Here is a 15,237-nt window from a genome sequence, read left to right as displayed (position 1 = left end):
TGCAGCCCCTCACTGGCCCCCTGCCACCCCCAGCAGCAGGTGCCAACTCCTCAGAAGACCCACAAAGCCACTCTTCTACCTTCAACTCCCACCGCCATCCCCAACCATCCTGGAACTTCCCTGTAACCAGCTGGCCCTTCCCCTGGGCCATGAATCCCGGGTCTGGCCTAGCATATGCCAGGGACCCGGTGGCCAATGTGCAGTGTGACCAGTGAAGGCCAGAAGACGTGCATACCCTCTCCTGTCTCTCCCCTTTCTCTACCACCTCCCCTGCCCCTTCCTCAGGACCACAAGGTCAGATCACACAAACAGCAAGACCAGCAGGCAGCCTAGTCACCACGGGTCCAGGCAGGACCTGGAAGACAAGGGCTCACACTTCTCCAGCTGAGACTCAGCGCCTGGCACCGCTCTGCATGTCATTCATTAATGTCACCACAACCCTGGGATGGATGCCTCAGTGAACTCGTCTCATAAAGGAGGAGACTGAAGCCTTGCGCTTAGGTGAGGACCTTGCCTGAGGTGGCATGGTCAGTGGCTCCCCACAACTCAGACCCAGGTGGTTGGATCCCAAGCTGGGCGCCAAGGCCTGCTGCCCCGCCTGAGCCCACTCTGAAGGACTAAAGCCACAGGGCAGTTCCACGGCAGAAACCCCAAGCAGATTGGCCACAGAAACAGCCACAGAGAGCTGACAGCGAGTGCTGGGAGAGAGAAGCGAGAAAGGATGGGTGTGGCAGGTGCTGTGCCAGCTCCGGCACTGTTCTGCCCGTGACCTTCTCCAAGGAGGCCCCAACGCTGGGCTAACATTACAGATGAGAAAGCGGAGGCTCAGAAGTCTGTGATCGTCCCCAGGGCCCTCGTCGAGGGGGCACCATGGACAGGACAGCTCACCTGCTCAGAGGCCCATGCCCGCTCCCCTGGCCCAGTGAGATGGGCAGGGAGGACTGGCTGCGGGGGACAAGGGGGAGGCCTCAGGGGCAGGGCAGCACGGGGCTACCACCACCGTACCCAACCATCCTGGAACTGCCCTGTAACCAGCTGGCCCTTCCCTTGGGCCATGAATCCCGGGTCTGGCCTAGCATATGCCAGGGACTACATGGGGCTCCTGGGACTAGGCAGGACAAGGACAGGCCTCAAGACACCTGCGTCTACCCTCCCCCAAGAGCGGTATCCCTTCTGGGCGGCTGCCCCTCGTGGCAGGCCCACGTGAGGCCCTGCCCATAGGAAGTCCACGTGCAGCCATAATATTGACTCAGAAAGGGCAAACACTGGCCAGGAAGCCAGGCCATCAGGAAGTCAGTGCAGGGTGCACACGAGCGCACTAGGCTCCGGGGGAGAGGACCAAGAGGCCAGATCCCAACAGGTGCTCCAAGGGCCTCTTCTGCTGGCAGATCCCTGCATTCTGCCCCATCTGCACCAAGCCATGCTGCCATTTAGGGCTATGTTTGCACCAGGCAAACCTTCCTGGGGGTGGGCTGGGGGGTGGACAATGCACAGGAGTGGGTGCGCTAGCTGCCAGGCTCACCTAGGCACTCCTAGCTGTGTGACCTCAGCGGGTCAAGGAACCTCTCTGGTCCTCCGCTGCTGCTGCTGCTGCTGCTGCTGAACAATCTGGGGCTGACCTCTGCAGGTCCTGCCAAACTGAACCCACCCAGTGGTAGTGGCGATGACAACATGATGCTCACTCATGACAGTCAGTGCTGAGGGTGCCCTCCCTAGAAGTCACTGCTCCTACCAGGGCTCTTCTGTCTGTTCCCTACGGCTAAAATCCCTCGGTCCGGCCTCCAAGGCTGCTGGGGAGATGGGCTGAGAACATACCAATGCCACCGCCCCCACCCCCCGAGCAGGGACAGGGTCTGAACAGGACAGCCCCCCCCACCACATCTCTCTCAGCACCCCTTTCTCCAGGGCTCTCCAGGCTGAGGGAAGGGACCTCGCCAGGTGCTGGTGCCTCTGATACCTGGCACAGGAGCACCTGGCCTGTCTCAGAGCAAGAGGGGATAAGCGGGGATGGTGCTGCAGACAGGAGGCCACAGTGAGCAGCAAGTGGGGCGGGCGTCCACACTCCACACAGGGAGAGCCCCCTCTACCCTAGCAGGTGGACAGGTTCCAGGGGCAGCCCGGGTGGTCCCCTGGGAGAGAACAGCTCAGAGGCCCAGCCCTTGTGCAGGTGTTCAGGTGGCAGGTGAGTGCTACTTCCGAGGGCTCTCCAGGGCCCTGAGCATGGACGGATCCAATGCTAGCACTACTGGGACAGCTCCCAAGGGCCCAGACAACTTCCCCCACCTCAGGCAAATACAGAGCACTCTGCTGGGGCCCTGGAGCATCCTGTGCCACCTGAGTCAGCATGCAAGTGGGCAGCCAGCCTCCCAAGGGAAAGTGGGTGCAGTCAGGTGAGCAGACGCCTCAGTCCCTGGGGGTGTCACTATGGTATAAGCCCTCCTGCCTGTGCGGGGCAAACCCTCCCACCAAGTTCACCACCCTTATGGGATGTGACCTCCTCGGGCTCCATTGCTCGCCGAGCTCTCCACCAAAACTGGGTGAGAAGTACCGGGATTTTGGAGAGACAGGCATAGGACACACTTCAGGAAAAGGGCAAGTTTAGGCCCAAGGTAGAGGCCTGACCCAAAAGGCAATTAAAACTGCACGAGCAAATAAAATTAATAGTAACAGAACCCCCAATGTGTATGTTTCCTGACATCACCAAGCAATCCCCTCAATTCTGATACCATCCACCTTGAGAGAGCATCTGATCCCACAGGTTAAGGGCTCAGTCTTTCAAAACCGCCCCCACCCATGTCAGATACCCAGGGGTCCCCGCATCCTTCCTCGGGTTTGATTGATTTGCCCGAGTGCTTAATGGAATTCGGACAAACGTTTTAGTTACCAGACCACCAGCGCACGACAAAGGATGTACTTCGGAGGCGGCCAAATGGAAGAGACACTCCGGGTGAGATCTGGGGGAAGGGCCGGCAGCCCCCATGCCCTCACTGGGTGCCGCTGCCCCACCTCCCACACCCACTCCATCCTTTGGCTTCATTACCATAGGTGTGATGAATTAACTCATTTTCCACTGGCAATTAAACTCACCTTCAGCCCCTCCGCCCAATGTTCTGGAGGTCCCAGAGGGCACAAAAAGTTCCAGCACTCTGACTGGCATACAGCTCCCCGCTGAGGAGACCTAGGGGCTGTCCAGAGTCACCTCATTAACAGAACAAGAGACACTTTGATCCCTCTTATCACTTAGGAAATTCCAAGGATCTTAGAACTCAGCCAGTAACTGGGAGGGAGACCAAATACATGCCACTTATAAATCACGTATCATGTAACCCCTCCTACAGTACTGAGATTCATTGCTCAATCCCCGTCTGCCTGTTCTCATTCGGTGCCCATGCTGTGCTGGGGGGTAGAAGGGCACGATAATTGACGCCCAGCGTGTGCCCGAGCACTCCACTCACTTCCCACTCTGTGCTCCTTTTCTAAGCTGAGGGACGCCCTGAGGCAGGGTAACCCATCCAGTCCTAGGGCCACCCTTGCTGTAGCGGGGCCCTCACCACAGGCCCCTCCCACTGTGAGCTCACCCTGGGAGGCTGGACCTGGGTGCACCTGCTGTGTGTGCCCTTGGTGGCTCCCTAGGGTCAGTCTGGTGGCCACACTGCAGTGACAGGGAGGCTGGTGTGTGCTCCTCGCTCACTGGTCTGCACCCCGCAGGGGCTGTCTCCCCAGCGGCACAAGTGGGCTCACCCAGAGCATTTTCAGTAAGGGGCGATGGGATGAAGCAAAAAGGGGCGCACAGGTGTTGGCTGGCAGGTGTCCACCTGCACACAGGCACAGCCGTGTCCTGGTGCACAAAGCCTGGCCTCTGAGGCTAGGCCAGAGCCCCAGATGGTGGACACTTGAGTCTGGAAACCACAACTGAGAAACTTTTGCAGGTGCAGCCTCCCACCCTCTCCTAATTTCTATTTTCCATCATGCAGCCTGATTCTCCATCCGTCTCTGCACAGGCCCCCTTGGCTGAGTCCAGTCCTTCTTCCCGATCCCCAGCCCCTGTGCAGCGTACACCTTGGCACCCCCAGCCATGCCCCCTGGGCCCCAAACCCCTGGGAGCCTAGGCCCCCAGGCCTGCACCACCATGCTCTCTTCTGTGTCAACTAGATTTGTCATTGTAGGACAGGCACCCACACAAATGCTGGAGCCTTCCCTAGGGTCTCCAGAACCTGGCTGAGCCCCACACTGGGGACTGGGGACAAAGGTGGCAGGAATGGGGCTGCCTCTTGGGCCACTGGCAACCCAGAACCCCACAGCCCAGCAACAGCACCCAGGATACTGGAGGGCCCAACAGCACTGGACAGCACAGGGCCCATGGCACCAGGCAGCAACACGTACCCGCTCCATCTCCTGAGTCTCCCAGGCTCTCCCGGGCTGATTCCTGATCGCTGGCTTCGAGGAAGGGGCCAACCACTGCAGAAATACACTCCAAGATGGTTTCTAAAGCCGCAGATGTTTGCTGGGTGTGAGATTCTGGGAGGAGCGACAGCACTTGGCCCACAGCTGGGCACAAAGCTGGGAAGTTTCCAGTGACACAAGACCTCTCTGGGCACGCTGCTGCCAGGCAGCCCTCGTGGGTGCCTCTCCTTAGAGCTGGATATGGCACTGGGCACTTAAGCTTCCAAAGCTTCTCACACTCATTCCCTGCCCAACAATCTCACTGCCACGTCATGAGGAAAGCGGAACAAAGGCTGTTACTCTAGACCTAAGACAAAACGATGGAGGGACAGGGAAGTTAAGGGACTTGCCAGGTCACAGAGCAAGTTAGCAGTGAAATGAGATAAAGACCCTAGCCTTGGATATTCCCCATGTTCCTCACCTGGACCCAAAAGAAGACCCAGGGAAGGGCGAAGACAGCAGCCCTACCAGGCCGGCTCCCAGGGGCACCTCATTTATTCATTCGTGGGGCTGACGGAGGACCTACAGCCCCTCACAGATGGAGACAGGAAGGCACTGCCTTACCTGGCCCCCCAGGGCTCACCAACCAGGGAGGAGGGACACCTTTGCAACCACCCCTCCCAACACTGGCTGGTCTCAGCTCAGCTATGGCTGCTCAGGGAAGGCTGGCTACAGGGCCAGCAAAGGCCCATGCAGGGAATAGGAGGCAGCCAGGTAGAGAGTGCAGAGGCCCTTCCAGAAAAAGGGAGCAGACTGCACGAGGGCAGGGGTCAGAGGAAGGCTGGCATCTACAGAGCAGGAGGGTGGGAGATAGGGCAGGAGGTTGCAGGAGATGTGCCCTGTGGAGGTAGGTAGGTGGGTCCAGGTCATGAAAAGCCTCCCAAGCACTTGCCTGGCCTGGAGTCCACAGGATCTGCAAGGATGTCTAAGTAGGAGGGCCCCACCTGCTAGGAATACCCAGGAAAAGGTGGGGCAACCCAAACCTGTCCCACTGCCCTGCTTGGGAAGGATCCCAGACCACCAACACCAAACCACTCACCCAGGAGCGTGATCCACAGGGCCCCAATCACCTGGATGCCTCACACACGTGGCGCTGCAGAGGCCAGGACCAAAACCCAGCCCCTGCGGGAGCCCCACACAGCATGGGCTTCCTGAGGAAGCTTAAAGCCCACCTCTAGAATATCAAAAGCTGAAGGAAGGGTGAGCTCATGGAAGAGACCTGCTCCGCCAGGATGAGCCCAGGACCCGGACTTGGATGGGGAGAGCCTCCTCCCGCTTCCCTCCCTTCTGTCCATAACCGTGTCACTCTGAGTGATCCCAGCAGAGACCAGGAGCTGACCCAGTTCAAAGTGCCACAGACACATTATCGGCATGGTGCTGGGACACTGAGATTCTAAAGTTCTTTCTGGCCAATGGCACGAGTCTCCCCTGGCCAGCCACTCATAGCAGCCCTGCAAAGCGATGCTGCTGTCCAGGAAGGTTCTCCATTCAGAGACGGACAGGGCCATGGGGCCAGGTGGGCAGGCAAGGCTGCTTCTGGCCCAAATGCCAGTCTACACCCTGGCTCAGAAGAGAACACCACACAGATGCCAAAGAACATCTTGTACTTGAGCCAATATCAAGGCCGGGGGAGGGAGCATGGGTCCCTGGCGACAAGGAGCAGACTGTCCACAACCATGGAGCCAAGGCCAGTGACACCATTAGTTCTTCAGGAACCCAGCTGAGCACAGCCGGGCAGGGGCTTGGGGCTGGAGGAGACCCAGGGGGCTGCAGTGGCCTAGGTGACATTAGTCGGGAGGGACAAGTAGCTAGCCGCTAAAAGGGTCCTGTGCTCTCAGCACCAAGAACCCACCAGCCAGCTCTGCTCAGAGAAAACGCTTACAGGTTATGCCCGTTGCCCAGCTCAGCATTCCTACAAATGCCGGACTTGCCTGGCTGAGGGAGATTCGTCCTGGTCCAGAAACAGCGGCTTGGAGCCCGGTGGGTATGTGGCCAGGCCCTGGGAGCCAGGTTTCTGAACCAGATAAGAGCAAGGGTCTCAGACAGCCTGGTCCACGCCCCCATCCCAGGTCCCCTGTGTGTGTCTGAGGGAGTCACACAGGCACACTCGCACGTGCCTGCCCGTACTCACACTTCCACACATACCCACACACACACTGGCATACTCACACTCACTGCCAGACTCCAGCGGACAATCAGAGGTGCAGGCCAGTGTGTGGGACCCTCCCTTGGGACCCTTCTCTCCCAACACATCTCCCTCCGTTGGGCTCCTTGACCCTGGCCCCTGCCTCCTGCCCCGGGCGCTCCTCCAGAAAGCCTAGCCATCACCCCAGCAGAGCCTGTGCCACCCTCGAACTGGGAGCCACACACCCCCGTCTCAGGGCTGTTTTCTGGGTGGGGTCTCTAACAGATAGCTTCACTTTCATCAGATCCCAGTTCAAGGGGGGCAGCTGATACACTTGGTACCCTGCACAGGGCCACCCCAGAGTGGGACTTGGTAGTGAGTAGGTCCCAGCATTTCTAAGCCAGATAGGACCTCAGCTGTTGTCCTCACCCATGGCTGGAGAAACACAGGCCCAGAGGGTAGGGTGGACACAGGGCATGGACCTGGCCCCTCCTGGTAGCAGGCCAGCTCCCTCATTCCAGCGTGAAAGCAGAAGCTGAGGCAGCACAGCCAGTGTGCACTAGAGGACTCAGGCAGGGCAGAGGGCAGCAAGGGGCAGGACAGGCTGCAGAGCACACCCTTCTGCCCAGCCCTCACCGTCACCTCCTTGAGCCTGGGAGAGACCAGGAATCCCTCACCTTGCCCACAGTGCCACCTGCTGTCCTGCTGCCCTGGCTCCCTCCACAGCCCACAATCAAGAGCTCAGACCACCAGCCCAGGGGGCCACAGAACTTTGAAGGATAAAGGTCACTCTGCCAAGGAACCCTCCACACCCACCAGGCGGTGAGAGGAAGAGCTGCCTGCTCCCATTCTCACCCTCTGGGAGAGGCGTCCTCTCCCTTGTCACTCCCTAGGGTAACCAGCCAGGATGGAGGGACTCCAGGGCTGCACCTAGGAAAGCCCAGGGCCAAGGGGCAGGCAGGCAATTGTGCTGCAGATGTGGGACCAGCACACACCAGCAGGGCCCAGCTGGAGCTTTGGCTAGTCTGGTTGGGAAGGCCAATCGTGATATGTCTCAGCACTCCACCCACTAAATACATTCACTCTGTGAGCACATGTGAAGGAGTGCAGACCCCAGCAATGGATCCTGCTCTCAGATATGGGGGTCTGGGGCTCAGCTGTGGGGCAGTGGCAAAGACGGCAGTGTCCTGGGGGCTGCACACTAGCCCTTAAAGGGCGGCAGATCTCAGGCTTGGGCGTGAGTGGGAGTTCTGGGGGGGTGGGGGGCAGAGCAATCTGGGGCTGGGGGCTTGGAAGAGCACAACCTCAGAAGCACACCTTCAATGCTGAAGAACCCCGAGTGCCAGGCCAGTCCCCACCTACACGTGTGGTCCTGGCAGGGTTATTAGTCCCAAGAATCCCTACATAGAAGATTAACTATATGGTCACTGTCTACAAACCCGCCGGGTTTACCAGGGCATCCAAATGTGCCTCAGTCAGCTCTGGTGCCCATGACAAGCAGTTTGCCTTCAACACCAAAGTATGTGAACAATTTCTCCTGAAAAGAACAGGGGAGAGCTCCAGTCTGTGCGGTGCTAACACGGGCTCGCTTGCCCGAGTCCTGACAGAGGGCATCCCAGGAGCTGCCATGCACAGGCTGCCACCAGCCCCATGACGGGGCCCAGGAGAGGGAAACCCCCACAGTCCCCCTTCTTCACAGTCAGGCCCATGCAAACATCACAGAGGGGGCGGCCCTACCCCACCAGGGGCCACGGCAGAAAACTGGGAAGAGCCCAGTTCAGGAACCAGCCAACACTGTCTGCAGGCCCATTGTGAGGTGGTGCTGGGTGCGAGCCCGCGGTGAGGCCAATGCTCTGCCCTCCGAGCAGCACCTGGCATGTGCCGGGCTGGGCACATGGGGACAATGCAGGCACCACGTCAGCACTCTCAGCACTCTGGCTAAGAAGGCTGAGGGCCAAGCAGTGGTGCGCAGGGCATACAGGCATGAGCAGTGGGCACCAAGGGCTGCCTCACTGAGAGCAACAGGAGCAACTGAGGCCCTCAGGGGACCCTGGTAATGTCTGGAGACATGTGAGACTATCAGGACTCAAGACCAACACCAACGCCTGGCTGGTGGAGACCCAGACATGGTCAGACATCCTGCAGTGTGCAGGACAGCCCCAGACAGCTCCACCACCACGGTCGGTCGGCAACCCTGGCTGAGAGGGTGGGGCTGGGGAGGGCATTGTGAGGGGTAGGGACAACAGCACAGGCGTATGGGGCCCTGGGCAATAGGCCTAATCAGCAGGGAAAGGAGGGAACCCACGGTGACCAAGGGTGCAGAGGAGCGGATGCTGCCAGAGCAGCACCTCACAGGCTGGGTGAAAGGGTTCACACTGTCTGCTAGACATAGAACACCTCTGAGGGCACTGGATGGGGGTCAACCCCTGGCCCTGTGTTTATGATGTGTGCGTGAGCGAGTGTGCATGTGGGGAGGGCCAGGGAGAGGCAGGGAGAGGCAGGCAGCGCCGGCTGCCTGCCCCATGGTGGTGGTGGCCCCATGTTGAGTGGGTGAACCTGTAAGGGCTGTCTTGGGGGTATGGGCGCGAGAAATCAGGGAAAGTTAGCCCAGGCGCTCTGCGCTGGGCCCCTGGACAGGGCTCCTCTTTCTTGGGGATGGCAGAGGAGAACCGCTGAGGAAGTCTTGTCTGGGGCCCAAAGAGCCAGCTCCCTTTTGGGTCTGACACGCCCAGGTGGGGCGTCAACACCTGGCCACAAGCTCCTGGAACTCTGAGATGATTCTGGGCCAGAGGCTGAGACACAGATGCAGGGAAAAGCCCCAGTTAGTCCCCACGTAGCACCTCATCTTCTCAGTATAAGCCGGTTTGCAGCCTCTGAGAACAGAGATGGCACAGTGTGCCCCCTGGCTCCCAGCGGCTCCCATGGGGCACGGCACACAGTGGTTCTCCATGAACCTCTGCCAAGAGAGTGACTGACTGACAGAAAGAGGACTTTCACACAAATCCGAAGACTCTGAGCTGGAAAAACAGGTAGGGCACAGAAAAGGAGGTGTCCACCAAGAGAGAGGGCCAGTGATATTAGAGTTTCCCCAGGGAACGAAGAAGAGGAAGGCAGAAAGCCTCCTTTGGACAGAGCAGCACAGAGCGTGAGGCTTAGGGGGCAGGGTGCTGCCAGTGGAGACTCACACACTGGCTGCTGGGGGGTTGTGGGAAGAGGAAAGAGATGGGCTACAGTGCTGGAGGGAGAGGGGTGGAGGGCACCAACACTCGGGCAGACCACTCCAGCTAACAACCCGGAGCACTGCCAAGAGTGTTGTCACAGGGAGGTGGACAGGGGGCCCTGCACAGCAGGCAGGTCTGGATCCAAGGCCAGATTCAGCGCTGGGCAGCCACGCCCCAGTGCTTCCACATCATCTCCGGCCCCAAACACTCCCTTCAGTTCCAGACTCACATGGGCTCCATTGCCACCCGGAATCTCAGGGACATCAAAAATCCAACAGGGCAGGAACTGCGCTCTCATCCTCCACAACCTCGCCTCCCTCACGGTCCCATCTCCGCCGATGGCCACACCCTCTACCATTCTGCCCCCAGATTTTTTTCCTATACACCCAAGCAATTCTCTGACAACAGCTGGGTGTCCCACAATTCAACTCAGTTCCGACACTGTCTGCCCAGCTCACAGAATTCAGGAAGCCAGATCACACACTGGATTTTTACAAAGGATGTTAAAGAATACAAAATAACAGCCAGACAGAAGAGACACATGGAGCAGAGTCTAAGGAAAGGACTTCCGTGCCCTGGGTGCCCTACTGTCCCCACTTCTCCACGTGGTCACCAACCTGGATGTTCTCCAAAGCCAGTTCTTCTGGATTTTCATTGTACTCAGCCCTTAGGAGACCACATGCACATTTCTTACTAATAAGTCACTCGGGTCCCAACCTGGACCTAGATTTGCCTCTGCTTCTGTGCTTACCAACCAGATCCTATGAATCTAGGGGACCCTTCCTCAGGCCAGGTTCAGCATCTGATGATTCCTCCCACCTTGCAGGGGCTGCCTGCCCATGTGTTGGGCCCCCATAGCTGTGACAGCCCCCAGTTCTGCCCCTGCCCTCGTGTGTTCTCACCAAAGCCCACATCAACCTTGAAGACCAAGGTCAAGCCGGGCGACTCATCCCATAGCTGCCCACTCCAAGCCCGGAGTCCTAGCCGCTGTCCCAGCCTCTCTTTGCCCTGCCCTCCATGACCCCCACCCCAGTGGACTCTATACAGATGCTGTTCCTTGAAGTTGTTCAGGACTTCTGCACCTGCTATCCCCTCTTCTCCTGATACCCAAGGGTTCCCTCCCCTCAGAGGAGCAGCTTTCTGCTAGAAGGCCACCCCTGCCCAGCCCTCCCTGCTCTCCCGACCCTTCTCCTGCTTGTGTGTGTCCATGTACTGTCCCCTCCTAGAAGTGCAGCTCCCCGAGGCCCAGACCAAGCACTCCGGTGTTCAGGACAACGCCTGACTGAAATGAGCGACATTCCTCAAGCCCTGTTTCCAAAGGGGAGAAGAACAGCCTTTGCTGCCACGATGTCCCGAAATGCTACGGGAAATGCACCCGGCACACACAGCAAGTCCTGCCGAGTACTGCAGTAGCTGTGAGGAGGGCTGAGTCAGGGTCACTGAGTATCTCCCAGGCTCGGCCTCTCACTGCACCGCAGAGCTGGGGTCCAGCATGCTGGCCTGCTGGTGGCCGTCTGCTGCTCTCTTGGGCAGTGGCAGCTCAAGAAACTGAAACGTGTTTCCAGAACTTCTCTCATTCTAAAATGACTTTGAAGAGCTCTCTCTCTCCCACAAATAACCAATGAATACTTTTTTTTCAAAAGTAAGGCAAATCAAAAACTTTTGACAAAAGAAAAAAAGCCTTTTACAAATGCACACACCTGAACAAACTTAAAGGACACATGGTCATAGACTAAGGGGAGGGTGGTAATGGGAGGGAAGTGGGGAGGGTGGGAGGGGGGACTGGATTGGGAGTAAAAAGGAGAAAACTGTATATGAACAATGATTAAAAAAATAATAATTAAAAAAAAACAAAACAAATGCACACACCTGAGCTGCCCGACTTCCAAATCTTATACACCTTACCCACATGGCTATTAGGAGTACTGCCATAGGCCACCACACAGCTTCAAAATGAACTCACAAAAACACATGGTTGGAAGGGCCAGCAGGAAGTAGCTAAGGGGCCTGTGCGTGAGGAAGTGTCCCCAGGACCGACCATATGCTTGCCAAGCCACACCCACAGCACTGGGAGAACCGGCATGACCGCTGGTCAAGGCCAGGCTCATAGGGAAAAAGCCTGTGGACTAGAAAGACCGGCGCACACTCCCAGCAGACCCTGGTGTCTGCCGGAAGAGATCAACAGCCTTTTAATACCCTGTATTCGTTTCCTGCAGCTGCTGTAACAAATGATCACAAGATGGGTGGTTCACAGCAAAAGGACTATCTCCTCTCACAGTTCTAGAGGCCAGAGGTCCAGAATCAGCATCACTGGCCACCATCAAGTTGTGGTCGGGCCTCACTCCCGCCATAGGCCCTGGGGGAGAATCCATTCCTTACCTCTTCTACCTTCTGGGGGCTGTAGCCATCCTCAGCTCATGGCCGTACCCCATACCTCCCTTTGCTCCCCCCTCACAGGATACACCTGACTCTAGTTAGGAGCACTCCAATAATCCAGGAGAATCTCCCCATCTCAAGATCCTGTACTTCATCACACCTGCCAAGCCTCGCTGCCCTTTTGCCATACACAGTAACCCTCCCAGGTCCCAAGGATTGGCTGTGGAGATCTCTGGGGCCATCTTTCAGCCTGCCACAGCCTCTCCCCCTTCACTGTCTGCTGCTGCAGTTGCTGAAGGGTTGGGTGGGGTGGAGGATGCACGGGCTCAGGGAGAGCAGCCTCGAGCAAGGAGGGCTGAGGGGCTCCACAGCACTGCGCCCCTATGCCAGCTCTTATGGGGAGGCCTGCGTCAGGACAGGCCCAGCATGCTGAGGACAGGAGGGACGGCCATTTGCAACGCCACCTCTTTGAGAGGAGCAGCCTCACCATCATTCCCAATCTCCCCAGATGGATGAAAGACCTAAGTCATAAACCAGATGAAAAACATCCTGTTCTGCTCCGGGGACCAAGGGGTCACCTGAAATGAAAACAGCCTGGAACAAGGTGTTGCTATCACTGAACTTGGCCTTATTCCTTTGGCTACATGCAAGGGCGATCACAGGGTGTCAGGGGCTCTGCCCCAGCAAACCCAGGCACGTGGCCCCAGGGCCACCGGCCCAGCTCCCAGAGTGCCTGCCACCCTGTCCCTCCCCCAGGGCGGTGACATGGGACAGCCTGACTGGCAACTCCAAGATCACAGGGTGGGTGGTGCCGTCTCAGGGACAGGCTGTGGCAGGAGGACCTGTCCTCCCTCCCAGGCCTCCTTCAGGGCCTAGGCCACTTCCCACGCAGCCTGTCGCCACCCCAGCTCTCGTCCTGCCAGTGCCCTCTGCCCCCACAGAGAACAGGCTGAGCTGTCTCCTATATCCACCCCTCACAGGCTTGTTCTTGCCGCCCAGCATACCTCAGGCCAGTGGCATGCAAACCATTCTGCAGAAGCCTTGTTTAGGAAAAATAACCATGTTCATGCAGCTCATGTGAGGACGTGGCTCCACTGACTAGCACAGCAGAGAGGAAAGGAAGCCCCAACCTGAGACAGTCTATGTCGCCAACAAGAAAATGAGTGAGACTGCCGGGCACAGTTGGGCCGCCCCATCTGGTCAGCCCTTCGGCCCCGGCCATCCCAGCATGAGCCTGGGGCCCCCTGCCCACACCAGGACACCGTGGGCTTCCCTGGTCAGCATCCCATACCCGGTGCCAGCAAAAGAGATGACTCCGTGCTGGCCATAGGAAGACAGAGGGAAGGGAGGGAAGAACCACTCAGCCCCTCTCTTCCCCTGTCTGCACAGCTGTCCAGCGGCACTCACCACATTCCAGAAGAGCGGGTTGAAAATGATGGTGAAGACAGCAGCCACGAAGCAGGGGTCTGAGGGGTCCACGTAGCCCAGCAGCCAGGTCATAACGCAGAGGTCTGCCTGCAGAGACAGAGCCAGTGTCAGCAGGAGACCCCCCCCCCAGCTCCCTCCTGGCCCCACCCAGCCCCCCACATAGGGTAGCCCAAGGAACGACAAGCCCCCAGAACTCAGAAGTTACCCTCTGGGAACACGCTGGGAGGCTCAGACACATCCAAGTCCAGCAAAGGTTACTACAGTGTAATCTCATAAAACTGAAGATGAAGAGCCAAAACCCAGTCAGCTGTGTTGTGCCTTGTTGGGAGCCAGGAGAGCTGCAAAGCAGTGTGCAGGGATGCCGGACGAGGAAATCAGTGGTTCAGAGGATGAGTGTCCAGCACACTGATGGGAAGTGACCCCACTGGGCCTGACACCTGCATCACCAGAGTGCCATGATGGGGACCCTGCCAAGATGGTCAGAGACCACAGAGCAAACCTGAGGGACCAACATCATGTGCAGAGATGCAAAACTTCACCAGCAACCAAGTAAACCAAGCTAAGCAACACTGATGTGCCTCTTTTCCACCACCTGAATGGCACGCAGTCCTGTGTGTTGAGTGTTGATGAGGCTGTGAGCTGAACCGGTGGACTCCCATGTAGCCACAGTTCCACTCCCAGGCATCTGCCCCAGAGAAACTCACATGTGTGCCAAATGCATGTGCAAAGGCCTCCCTCTCTGCAAACCTGCAATGCTAATGTGTCCATCTAAGCAGTGGCAATGAGAGTAACAGCTTTCTAGAGCCCTCCAGCGCGTCATGCCCACTTCTTTCATTATTGTCACCACGACTGGAATGGGAAACTGAGTCCCAGAGCACACTACCCGTGGAATCAGTTGAGTTTCTCCCTGGGCTGCCCACCCAGGGCCTGCAGAGCGCTGTGCCCAGTAGTCAGTCAGCCTGCGTGAGGGCAGCTCTGCCCTCTCCAGCCTGTCTCTGGAACTGAAAATGTTACGGACTTTTTACGATTTTCGGGGTTTCATCACATCATTTTGTGTAATGGTGAAAAATAACCAGTGGCCATGATAGGGGCCTGGCAAGGTAAACAGAGGCACGGCCCACTGGAGTGAATGCTTTGAGGGTCTGTCCTGGCAGAAGAGCTGGCCGGGGCACTTACAGCATGCATCTGTGCAGCCCCTTTGGAGAACAGATATGCCTCCCCTCCTGGGTGCATACCCTGGAGAAATGCTTGCACATGTACACAACAGGGTTCATAGCAGCCTTGTCTGGAATAATACTAAACTGGAAACATCCCATTTATCTATCAACAGGAGAATGGAATTTTTACATGACAGTATGTTCACAGTATGCAACATTAAATAACAGGAGGAAATGAATGCATTACAATTACAAGGATGAATATCAGAGACATGAGGAGTAAAAAAGTCAAGTCTTGGAAGACAAATGAACTACACAACAGCAGTAGGCCAAACTGAGTATGTAGCAGGCCACCTCTCGGAGCCAGGGACAGGAGGTATCTTCTGCCTATCAGAGTGAAGTTTTCAAAGATTAAAGTTTTCAAAGCAGACGTCAAGAACCCAGCTGTTTGTGTTGGGGAGGCAGGGATGTGGGAGAGGGAGGAAAC

The 15,237-nt window shown here is 57.5% G+C and overlaps 1 protein-coding gene across 4 annotated transcripts in view; it reads right to left on the bottom strand.

The window, feature by feature from the left end:
- The window catches only part of PEMT (phosphatidylethanolamine N-methyltransferase), a 74,085-nt gene that overhangs the window by 45,368 nt on the left and 13,480 nt on the right, over positions 1 to 15,237 (bottom strand). For all 4 annotated transcript variants that reach the window (XM_045824087.1, XM_045824086.1, XM_045824089.1 and 1 more), the window contains exon 2: positions 13,573 to 13,680. In XM_045824087.1, coding sequence (XP_045680043.1) covers positions 13,573 to 13,680 — 108 coding nt within the window. The remainder of the gene's footprint in view (positions 1 to 13,572; positions 13,681 to 15,237) is intronic.

The sequence above is a fragment of the Phyllostomus hastatus genome, unplaced genomic scaffold, assembly GCF_019186645.2.
Source record: "Phyllostomus hastatus isolate PE091 unplaced genomic scaffold, TTU_PhHast_1.1 phas_scaffold_55, whole genome shotgun sequence".
NCBI lineage: Eukaryota > Metazoa > Chordata > Mammalia > Chiroptera > Phyllostomidae > Phyllostomus > Phyllostomus hastatus.
Note: the sequence above shows the minus strand (reverse complement) of the source record. Positions and strands in the feature narration are given on the sequence as shown.